Source organism: Euprymna scolopes, chromosome 5, assembly GCF_053919585.1.
Source record: "Euprymna scolopes isolate OS-2025 chromosome 5, ASM5391958v1, whole genome shotgun sequence".
Taxonomy (NCBI): Eukaryota; Metazoa; Mollusca; class Cephalopoda; order Sepiida; family Sepiolidae; genus Euprymna; species Euprymna scolopes.
This window is the reverse complement of record NC_136486.1, coordinates 34344660-34356862: the sequence shown is the minus strand read 5'-3', so window position 1 is coordinate 34356862 and position 12203 is coordinate 34344660. Positions and strand designations below refer to the sequence as shown.

At 36.0% G+C, this 12203-nt stretch overlaps 2 protein-coding genes across 2 annotated transcripts in view; both read left to right on the top strand.

The window, feature by feature from the left end:
- LOC145276763 (uncharacterized) overlaps positions 1-12203 on the top strand; it is a 281728-nt gene that overhangs the window by 159829 nt on the left and 109696 nt on the right. The gene's annotated exons all lie outside the window — the stretch shown is intronic.
- LOC145277091 (adenosine receptor A2b-like) lies at positions 7430-8953 on the top strand. The gene has a single exon (XM_080128756.1). The coding sequence runs from the start codon at positions 7719-7721 to the stop codon at positions 8910-8912; it is 1194 nt and encodes a 397-aa protein (XP_079984882.1). The 5' UTR covers positions 7430-7718; the 3' UTR covers positions 8913-8953.

The following is a 12203-nucleotide window of genomic DNA, read 5'->3' as shown; positions in this document are numbered from 1 at the left end:
AGCACAATAACTACATGGCAATTTCTACATTGACATAATTAGTAGGTGATATGCGATCCTTTTTCATGAATGACTTGTAAAAGACATTGGTCCACAGAATTAGTCGAACTTGTCATTTTGTCAAGTTATTCCTCGCGATACCTCTTGGAGAGGATCTCACAACTCATCTTTGCTCTTAAATTGGCGTCCACTTACATAGAGGTGTTGCTTCATGATACTCAAAAGGTTCTCAATTGGGTTCAAATCTGGTGAATTCGCAGGCCACTCCATCTTCCATAGCCCAGAGAAACTCAGTTGTTGCAAATACTCTTTGCTATTGTTTGCTGCATCCGAGGAAGCATTATCCTACATAAAAATAATGGTTCCTCTGAACGTCAACCTTTGCTTCTTCAGTTATGGTTCAAAATGTTGATTACGATGTCGTCCATCTAGGACCCATCCTTTGCTCCAGCCATCTAGGCCATCAAGGTTGACACGCACTTCATCCGTGAACAAAACTTTGGAAAAATTTGTTTTCATGTTGTACTCTGCCCATTTCAAGCGGTTTTGTATGTGATGTTGCTTTAATGAAGGCTTTGTCACAGGCTTAACAGACTTCTTTCAGAAGGTGACATCAAGTACTTTTTGAGACATTCTTCAATCCGGCTTGGTCAAAGACTTCTTGTCTGTCCAGGGTTCTTAATAACTTCACGTTTAATTTGGAGTAGAGAACGGCGTGAAACAACTCTAGATTTACCTTTATCAGCTTTCTTTTTTTACCCCAAGCAAGGCACATTGCCACTTTGGTGTAGGGGGCTGCTATCAGGGGTAATAACTACTGGGGCACTATGTTGGGATTTGAGCATTATCTCCCTTCAATAGTAGAAACACTAACACAACTTCTATCTATCTGCATCTACTGAAAACTTGCCCTAATATCTATTTACTTAATTATACATACGGAATACGCCATGACTTAAAATGTACCTCCAGTTATACCCTTACTGTACTGCACCTACATCTTAACCCTCGTAAATCTAAATATACAGTGACTGGGCAAAATTCTTAGCTCAATTCCTAATACCTACTCACACTATAACGTTATCCTGTACCTAAACTAACATAAAGTTAAAAAAATGGAAAAACCTAAAGGTAAAAGTCTTAATCCGCACTAACGCTTTTCTAACAAACCTCCCCACAAAACTGCTTCCACTGCATGCCCCTAAATCACTTTGAGGAGTGCAACTATTCATTAGATATATAAACTCTACAAACTAACCCTGTAACATCAACTAACCACACAGGGTCGCGGAAATATCTGGATTAGGACCCAGGCACGGAGCTCTCAGGGCTGATGGACCCAGTAGATCTTCTCAGATCACCCGACTAGGAGAGGAAAACTCTGAAACTAAAACCAAAGGGGAGCGAGGCCTCTCCAGTCTTGGATGACAACCTTCCTAGAGCTGGTGACTCAAACAAATTACCGGTCTGCAAACCTAAATTGCTTAAGGAGTAGATAGGCTCTGTCGAGGAGTGTATAACAAATCGTTATGTACTTGTGCACTAGTGTCAAGGAAGAGTGCTGTGTCTATGCTGTCAGAAACTTTGTTTATTATGGTGCAGTCCTGGGTCGAGGGAGAGCGGTAGAGAAAATAAAAGTAGCTAATGTTATGTTGTATGTTTAGTCTAAAGCACATAAAAGCTTGATCGTCCGATTTTAGGTTTGTTTCTCTAGTCAAGGAGAAGGTGTTACGAATGTAGACTCCAAGTCCGTGCATATGTCTGTCAGAGTCCTTACGGCAAAGTGGGAGATAGCCAGGCATGTTAAAGTAGTTAGAGGGGATGGAGGAGTGTAGGTTAGTCTCACTTAGTGCTAAGATATCCGAGGTATTTGTTAGGAGAAATGCTTCAACATCAGCTAAATTAGTTGTAAGGCCACGGATGTTCGTGAATGCAAACCTCAAGGGAGGAGGCAAGTTGGATTTGTTTGTCCCTAGGCCTGGTTTAAGCTTATTTTTTTTTATTGTACTGTCATCATGTTTTTAAAGAGTTTCAGTTAGGTAAGGGGGAGCTGAACAAGAGGTTATGCAGGGTATCAGACATGCAACACATTAGCTGACCTTTCTTCAACTAGGACTGTGGCCTCAGGAAAGCCCATCGGAGATGAGTGCAGGGTCCCTGTCCATGCGCGACATGGCACTACAAACATCCCGATATTATACAACTGTTGATGGAGCAGCCGCTCTAAGCGCTAACAAAGAGTTAGGGCACCTATACTACAGTCGGAAACAGCAACCAGGAACTGTCAATCCGGTACCCTCAACCCATCAGAAGAAGGTCAACCCAATCTAATTGCACAGGCATGTGTGGTACTCACTGCTGATGCAATTCTCTATCTATATAAAAGCCAAGTACGGCCAAGGATAGAGTACTGCTTCCACATCTGGGCAGGAACTGCTAAAAACAGCCTATCCTGCCTTGACAGAGTACAAAATAGATTTCGTGGCTTAGTGGGGATGCCCTTTTCTCTTTCCTGCAATCTCTCTCCCACAGGAGAGACGTTGCGAGCCTGTCTTTGTTTTATCATTACTTCCATGGCAAGTGCTCATCTGAAATCCAATCCCTGGTCCCTCATCGCCAATCTTTCACGATAAACACCCATCTACAGGGTGGTCAAAAAGTCAGGTAACATGTTAAAGGTAGAAAAAAACAATATGATCCATTATAATCTCTATTCGTTTAATATTATTTCTTGGATGAAATTTTTCCACAACGATGGATTGGTCGCCGTGGCCCAGTTGAATGGCCAGCCAGATCTCCGGATCTTACCCCTCCTGATTTCTGGCTTTGGGGCTATGTAAAGGATAGCGTTTATGGCAAGAAGCCTGATACAATAGCGTCTTTAAAGTTATTTATTGAAGAGGAGATTGCGCGTGTTACACAATCAGTGGTTAATCGCTTCCAGCGATTGATAGAGAGAAATGGACGACAATTAACAAAATAAACATATTTCATGTTTGTTTCATTTTATATTTCAATGTATGGTACTTAAATATACGTGTATTGCTAATATCGTTTTTCTTTAAAATGTTACCTGACTTTTTGACCACCCTGTAGCTGAAACCACTGTCAAAAATTTTCCCCACTCTTGAACTGTGCCAAAAACCAAAACGTAGATTCCATGAACAAAGCTTCTTTCTTAGAAGTGCACGCCAGTGGAACTTTCTTCCGTCTGCCTGTTTCCCACCTGACTACAACTTGGATGTCTTCAAGTCCAACATAAACAAATTCCTGATGAACCGCCGCCTTAAGTAAGACACTTTATCAAATCTCCAATACTAAAGATTACTATGACACTATCCCATTGATTACTGTACATGCAATAACCCTTATCCCCGAGTGGCTTCCGGACCTTGATAAGTGGTGACTTTCATGTAACAAAAAGAAAAAATTTATTGACGAAACAAATTGCCTTGTTAATAATTTGAGACACCTCAAATACTGTGGATTCAGCAATTACGATGACAAATTGTTTAAATTGCGCGGAACAGTATGAAAATTTCACAGTATGCGTAGCTCCGCATTGGCAACGTTTCCGAAGCTTTTGATACAAAACTACCGGTAAGTTTCTGAAACTGGTAAAAACATGTTATCTCGTTAATAATTTGACACGCAGTGTTCATAGGGGTTTAGAAATGATGCAAATCTTGAACATACATGGTGGAACGATAAAATTGTCACCCTAGAAAAGACGACCTGATTCCATTTCCGTTTGATGAAAATCAGTTTTCTCTTTTTATTGCAGACCATCAACTAGTTGGCTAGTTGTGTACCAATCCCAAGAGCAATAGGAGCCTTTTATCATGTCTGAAAGTGACACAATGTTCAGTGAGCGAGAAGGGAAATGCGCCGCTGTACAACTCGTGCGCTCTACTGATTAAAGTTATGATGATGGGACCATTGTCAGCAATCTCAAAACTAAGTTTCCAGTCACGGTTATGGTCTTTGGTGTGGTTTCAAGTGAGGGCATCATCATGCCACCTCACATCTTCGAAGTCAGCTTGAAAGTCAACACCAAAGTGTATCTGGATGTGCTGAAGAGTGCGGTGATCCTCTGGTGCAATCAAGTGCCTACTGGCAGACCCTAGGTGTGGCAGCAGGAATCAGTGCCGGCCCACAAGTCCAAAGCTTAGCTTCAGAAGGAGTGCTAAGACTTTGTACCCTTCTCTCACCACCCTTTCCCCCCCCCCAGACCCGAACCCGCTGAACTACTATGTTTGGTCATAAGTCAAGAACATCACCAACATGACTTCCCACAACACCAAAGCCAGCCCGATCGCCAAGTATTGGCCAAGCTTCCGCTGGTGCTTGTGGAAAAGGCATGCTCCCAGTTCTGGACCCGTATCGAGGTGGTGATTGTGGCTGAAGGTGGTTACATTGACTAGATGTCAGCTCTACTACATAATCAAGTTACCTGAATTGATTTTTTTGAATAAGTTTTAAAATAAAGCTGTAGTGTTGTTTTCTTTAAGGTGACAATTTTATTGTTCAACCCTGTATATAGATATTATGCAAGAAGTTTACAGTTGTTAGAACATTTTTTTTTTAAAAGCATCAAACCTCTAACTATTTAGAAATGTTAGAATAATCAGAATCGGGAATTTAGAACAGAGTCAATAATTGTATCGGAATCAGGAAAAATTTTGAAATCGTCTCCTCACTAGCATATAGTTTTGATCACCAGTGGGAATGAAATGCATCACAAATGTATTTTCATAACTTATCTATTTCTATGGAAATATTCTTCATTTATATTTTCTTTTTATATACCAATCATTATTTAAGAAGCTCAAAACAGCATATAATGAATAAATGACAAAAGTCTATATTCCAAATTTCATGATGTTAACCATCTTCCATTTTATTCCTTTAATTCAGTTGGTATTTATAATTCTTGACAGTATCTGTTTCGTAGCACAAAATCATTCACTTAATTATTATATCAGTGAATCTATTTTGCCCTTAACTCATCAGAAAAAATAGCTACAATCAATATACCAAAAGGAAGTAAAACGCATTTGAACATGATTAAAAAAATTTTTTAAATTGGAAGAAAAGTTGCAAATACCTTATTTGCTTACACTACATCATTTTTTTTAACTTAGAATTAAAGTCATTAAACCTACATATTCGTATTAACAAATTACATTAATTTAGGTCAGAAATGTTGTATTTTGTAATTAGTAAATTTATTATATATAATTAATATATCCCTATTTACCCAAATTACATCAATGAGTATAATCAATTACACATGTTTGCATATCTACTGAATTTATACGAACTGAAATATATATATATATATATATATAAATTTAAAGGAGATTAGAACAATAGTCTAAAGAGCAGTGTGTATTTTAATGTAATAGTAAAATTACTAATTTAATTGAAATACAGGAAAAGAAAAAGTGCTCGTTGTAATTTAGATATATAATAAGCTCGATAGGTAAATATCCTAGAGTTAATTTAATATTCAGTAATGTGATTGATAATTTAAAATTCAAATTAGAATTAAATTAAAAATCCGTTTCACAAGAAGGAACAATAACAAAATCAACAATTTGTACGATCGTTTCGGAAAACAATGTTTTTATTGTGGTAGACATTAAGCCACGGACAATGATTTTTACATATAGTATTTAAAAAAAAAAAAAACACAAAGTTTCCTCATCAGCAAAAGTATTGGGAAGGGTTTTTAACATATGTAAAAGACACCATGAATAAACCTAGCATTAAAAGTAAGGCAGATGTATATGGAAAAAATAAAATAAAAGGTATGTATTTACTTGATAAGCAAATTAATATGGGTTAAAGATAAAAATAAAATAGAATAAAATTATAAATCTGAATTTGGTTTAAATATAATATTATAATATATTTCTAATAAAATTCAATAAATAAATACAGACATTTGTTGTTTTTGTTTTTTTGCTTATGCGAATTGTTATCGCTTGGTTCTAATCTTCTGTAGATGTTATTAAAGATTCGGTTTTAATATCCAATTCGGTGCCAGGAGGGTGTTTATGTTGATACGTGGGTATGAAAGAAGTAGTGAGAGTATTTCCGCTGTTTTGATGTATTCTGCATTTTTAAAATTTTGATGGTTTAGATTTAGTTTTATTAGATAATATTGTAAATGTATAATGTTGGCGAGGATAGAATATTGATGAACAAGAGGATGAGAAAGTTTATCCATACGAAATTATTTTTTTTTACAACTTGTTGAAAAGATGCAATATAAAGTTTTCGTAAAGATTGCAAATTCCAAGAACATTCTAGAGAATGATAATTGTTTGCCTGTAAGGAAAAATTAGATAGCCATGTTTGTTTTGGCTGGCGTCGCATGTGTTCGCATATGTATTATTGTGTTACGTGTGTATAAGAGTGTATGTTTATGTACTGGCAGCTTGTTCATTTATCTATGTGTAAATGGGATAGGCATGGAGATATGTGTGTGTGTGTATTACAGGGTTTTATGTTGCGGGCGAAACAGTCACATTTGCGAGTGATTTTTCCAAATGGCGACTAAAATAATAAAATGCTTATCTTTTGAAAATTGTGTTTTTTCACCGACAATCTTCTAAAGCTCATTATTGAGTGAAAAATGTCTTTTCAACCTTTTTTTATTTAAATAAAACGAGCAAAGTTAAATTATTTAAACAATGTTTTCTTTTAAAAAATTTTTTACTAAGGATGTTTAAAAAAAAAAAAAACATCTGAAGAAATTCTAGCGTTTATACCTTCAAGTCTCAACATAAAATTTAGTGTATATTTAGAATTACACTTTAAAAAATACATCATAAAGATTTCTTTTGTATATGTACTTGTTATGGAACGAAGATGTCATATTCCAACAATCATGTTTGGCTAGTAACTTTTCTATTTGTCTAGTAAATGAAAATATTTAGTTGTGAAAGGTTAACTAAAGATAAATTTGTCTGTAGAGCCATGTTTTAGTGTGTCTTTATGAGATGTGTATATGTGTTCATTGAATGGTGTGTGTTTGCTCTTGCTATGTTTTGTACTTCATGAAAATTTTTGTCTTGAGTGCCAAGGTAATTTTGTGAGGGCTGTTCTCATATTTGTCAGTTGTAGAAGTATAGTCAGAAAAGGAAAAACAAGCTTATGTTTTGTTAAAGTGTGTGTGTGTGTGTTTATTTTGGCTGGTGCTACGTGCGTTTGCATATGTGCATGAACATGTTTAACAGTGTGTATGTATATGCTGATGCTCTCTCAATATGTGTGTACTGCTTGTCGAGGGGCTCTTTGCAGCCCCTTCTAAAGGGAATTGTAGGTACACACCTCTGTTGACTATGTAAAAGGAACAGAAAAGAAGAAATGCTGTATTTAGTTTTTTATTTTATTATTTTTTTTTTTTATTCCACTTTCTGGAATTCTTTGATTAAATGAAAGAAACTGTTGATTAGATTTTGTCCAATGATACATAACATTCACTGCAACTGCTACTTCCAGCAATATCACATATTTAATGATACTATTGTGATATATAATACTTTTCAATTTGTGTCATTCATGTTTTATTTGATTCTTATTTCATCTGATACTTTATATTCGTAAGAATCTTTGACTTACACCTCAGATTGATCTCAAAAACGCCAGATAACAACTATTATTGGATTCAGGATCTTGAGGTGTTCTTGGACCATTGATACCCACTAATGAGTCCTGGTTGCCATTCTCGCTGTAAATATAACCAGTCACGAATATTAACCAACTGCTCTCAGCTAAAGATTTTAGAATGGCCTGAAGATACCAGAGTGATAATTTTCCAAGAGCTTTTTGGAACTCTTGGTGGAATGGCGCTCGTCTTGAACTGCCTTGTCCTTTTAGAATCCCGATACACCAGTGGAGGTCAAAGTGCATCTCTTGTTTTTGTTCGGAGTTTATTAGTAGGTGACGTTCTCATCGGTCTCTTTGGCATCATTAAAGCTATTTATATTGAATTCCGCAAAGATAGGAAGATTGATTGCTTTCTCTCCGAGAGTCTTTTGATCACATCATCTACAGCATCAGCGTTTTCCTTGCTATGGCTGACAGCTGACAGTTCCCTCAAACTCACCCGTCCGCTCGATCTTCATTTTAGAATGCACAAGAAGAACGTGATAGCTTTAATGGTGATTCTTTGGAACGGCTCATTTATTGTCGGATTCACACCACAGATGGGTTGGGTACTTCTTGACTGTACCTGCCTCTTTTTTTGCTACTACGAACCCATGTACTTGCTCTTTGTCGGAATCTTGTGGGACCTTTGTATCATGTTGACCGTGTGTCTGTTGGTCTATCAGCGGCTTGCATGTCGGCAGTACAGCAACAACTGTCTTTCGATGGATAGCCACGAGGGGAAAAAATATACGATGCTCATTATCTTGGTGCGCGTTCACATCATCGTCTGGTTGTTGAGTTATCTCCCCCTTAAAATCTTTGTGATTGTAAAATATTTTTACCTCGACGATAACTCCAAGTCCCCCAGTTACACGATTCTCTATTTCCTTTTGCTGCCTCTGTTGAAAGCCATAGTCTGTGCCATACTTCATGGATACCAGGCGCGGGAAATGCGGAACGTGATTAGCGGTCATTGCTACCAACTTGTATGGTGTTGCAGCTGCTGGACCCCGGGGAGCAATACAATGTACAGTGTCAGTATTGTGGGTGAGAATCGCTTGTCGTCATCAATGCACTTTCCATCGCAGCTGACGTTTAGTTCAATGTTATCTACGGACCAGTTAAGCTTATCGGTTGCGGATTTTACTACGGTGAGCTCAGATATTGGTAACACTTTGGAGCCTTCTGAAACTGGTCGTCTTGGTAAGAAAAAGGTGGACAGTCCCTCCGAAATGGTTACTCACTTATAAATATTTTCACAACATTTTAAATAAATCATTAATGATACAGCAACAAATAGTTGTCATTATTTTTTTAAAGTGCTGAGTTTGTTTGGGTTTTTTTTTTGTCTAAATATATGATAAACGTTTGTACTTTTTATGTGATACTAATACCATCTACTTGTCTCTCTCTCTCTCTCATATATATATATATATAATGGTTATATCGATGCGTTTCCTAGATGTAAATCCAATGAAACTCGTGTGATTATTAAAAAGTGCTCAATGCAGGATAGAGCTGGTATATAGTTTGTTAATTATACAGACATTATTGGTTATATATGTGCAAACATCAGTGGAATCCCAATTCAAGGATAACACTTGATCAGACCAAAAAACAATACTAAAATATCGATTCTTTTTTTTGTCTGATGAAGTGTTATCCTTCCACTGAAACATGTATGCGCATATGTAACCAATAATGTTTGTATAATAAACAAACTAATATATATATATATATATATATATATATATATATATATATATATATAATGAAAAAATAAAACATAAAATCAATGTAAAGTTAAAATTTACATTTATTATTTGATACTAGGAATACAAGTTTAAAATTTTCACCTCGTAAATGTTGTAAATTCTAATATTACTTTACATTGATTTTACAGAATTTTAATTTTTCCATTATATACCAATCCTTGATCTTGAATATTGAGCATTTTCATTTAATTCAGATTGTTCTATAAACATTTAATATTCATATTTATATATCCATTTTGGGTTTCCAAAATAATTAATTTTATAAACTTTAATTTCTGAAATATATGGTTTGGTTGTTTTTGTTTTACGGTATATCAACCCTTTTCAGGTTATTTAATGCCGGATCCAAAGATTTTGAAGAAAAATTTTTTGATAGAATATATTTGTTTTTTTTGGGGTTTTTTTTTTTTTTTTTTCAAGTCGGTTTCTATTTAACCCATAGTTGGGACCCTAGCAGGTACTACCACTCCGGGTCAGTGGACCTGGGAGCAATGGCAATTAAAGGGTGGCTTCACACTCCCCAAAGCACACAAGCTGGGGCCTCACCACTGGATATAGTTTAAGGTCATATCCAGGACCCTGAAATATATATATATGATTAAATAATATTGAAATATGTTTTATATAAAGACTTATCAAGGTATAAGAAGCCCAACATGAGGGATGGAACATAAGCATATTAAAAAGTTATAGACAAAGTAAAGTTAATACGAGTATATACGGATTTATTTGTCAGTTCAGTGAGGAGGAAAACATGGTTAGGAGGGGCTATAAATATTCTTTATACTTAGCATTTATAGCCCCTCTTACCCATGATGTTTTCTTCGTTATTGAACTAACAAATAAATCAATATAAACCCACATTTACTTTATCTTGTCTATAACTTATATATAGTGTCGTAAGAAGCATTTCCCATTGATGTTTTGAATATAATTATTTTTAGGATAATGTGTGCCTATAAACACTACAATAATTTTTTTTTTAATTTATCAAGTCCCTCTGAAGTGGTCACTTATAAATATTTTCACATTTTAATCATTAATAATACAACAGTTGTTGTCCCCCTCTTTCTCTCTCATTCCAATTCCCTCTATATATTCCTCCCTTCTCTCTCCAATCAAAATTCTATCTATATATCTCCTCCCCCTCTCTATTTCTCTCCTATCACAATTCTATCTATATATCTTCTCCCCCTCTCTCTTTCTCTCCTATCACAATTCTATCTATATATCTCCCCCCTCTCTTTTTCTCTCCAATCAAAATTCTATCTATATATCTCCTCCCCCTCTCTATTTCTCTCCTATCACAATTCTATCTATATATCTTCTCCCCCTCTCTCTTTCTCTCCTATCACAATTCTATCTATATATCTCCCCCCTCTCTTTTTCTCTCCCATCACAATTCTATCTATATATCTCCTCCCACTCTCTATTTCTCTCCTATCACAATTCTATCTATATATCTTCTCCCCCTCTCTCTTTCTCTCCTATCACAATTCTATCTATATATCTTCTCCCCCTCTCTCTTTCTCTCCTATCACAATTCTATCTATATATCTCCCCCCTCTCTTTCTCTCCTATCACAATTCTATCTATATATCTTCTCCCCCTCTCTATTTCTCTCCTATCACAATTCTATCTATATATCTCCCCCCTCTCTTTCTCTCCTATCACAATTCTATCTATATATCTTCTCCCCCTCTCTTTTTCTCTCCCATCACAATTCTATCTATATATCTCCTCCCACTCTCTATTTCTCTCCTATCACAATTCTATCTATATATCTTCTCCCCCCCTCTCTTTCTCTCCTATCACAATTCTATCTATATATCTTCTCCCCCTCTCTCTTTCTCTCCTATCACAATTCTATCTATATATCTCCCCCCTCTCTTTCTCTCCTATCACAATTCTATCTATATATCTTCTCCCCCTCTCTTTTTCTCTCCCATCACAATTCTATCTATATATCTCCTCCCACTCTCTATTTCTCTCCTATCACAATTCTATCTATATATCTTCTCCCCCTCTCTATTTCTCTCCTATCACAGTTCTATCTATATATCTCCTCCCCCTCTCTATTTCTCTCCTATCACAATTCTATCTATATATCTCCTCCCACTCTCTATTTCTCTCCTATCACAATTCTATCTATATATCTTCTCCCCCTCTCTCTTTCTCTCCTATCACAATTCTATCTATATATCTCCCCCCTCTCTTTCTCTCCTATCACAATTCTATCTATATATCTTCTCCCCCTCTCTATTTCTCTCCTATCACAGTTCTATCTATATATCTCCTCCCCCTCTCTATTTCTCTCCTATCACAATTCTATCTATATATCTCCTCCCACTCTCTATTTCTCTCCTATCACAATTCTATCTATATATCTTCTCCCTCTCTCTCTTTCTCTCCTATCACAATTCTATCTATATATCTTCTCCCCCTCTCTATTTCTCTCCTATCACAATTCTATCTATATATCTTCTGCCCCTCTCTATTTCTCTCCTATCACAATTCTATCTATATATCTTCTCCCCCTCTCTCTTTCTCTCCTATCACAATTCTATCTATATATCTTCTGCCCCTCTCTATTTCTCTCCAATCACAATTCTATCTATATATCTTCTCCCCCTCTCTCTTTCTCTCCTATCGCAATTCTATCTATATATCTCCCCCCCTCTCTCTTTCTCTCCTATCACAATTCTATCTATATATCTCCCCCTCTCTCTTTTTCTCTCCTATCACAATTCTATCTATATATCTCCC

Bases quoted from the DNA above. Each gene is read 5' to 3' on its own strand.
- LOC145277091 (XM_080128756.1), top strand. From the start codon at position 7,719: ATGAGTCCTGGTTGCCATTCTCGCTGTAAATATAACCAGTCACGAATA.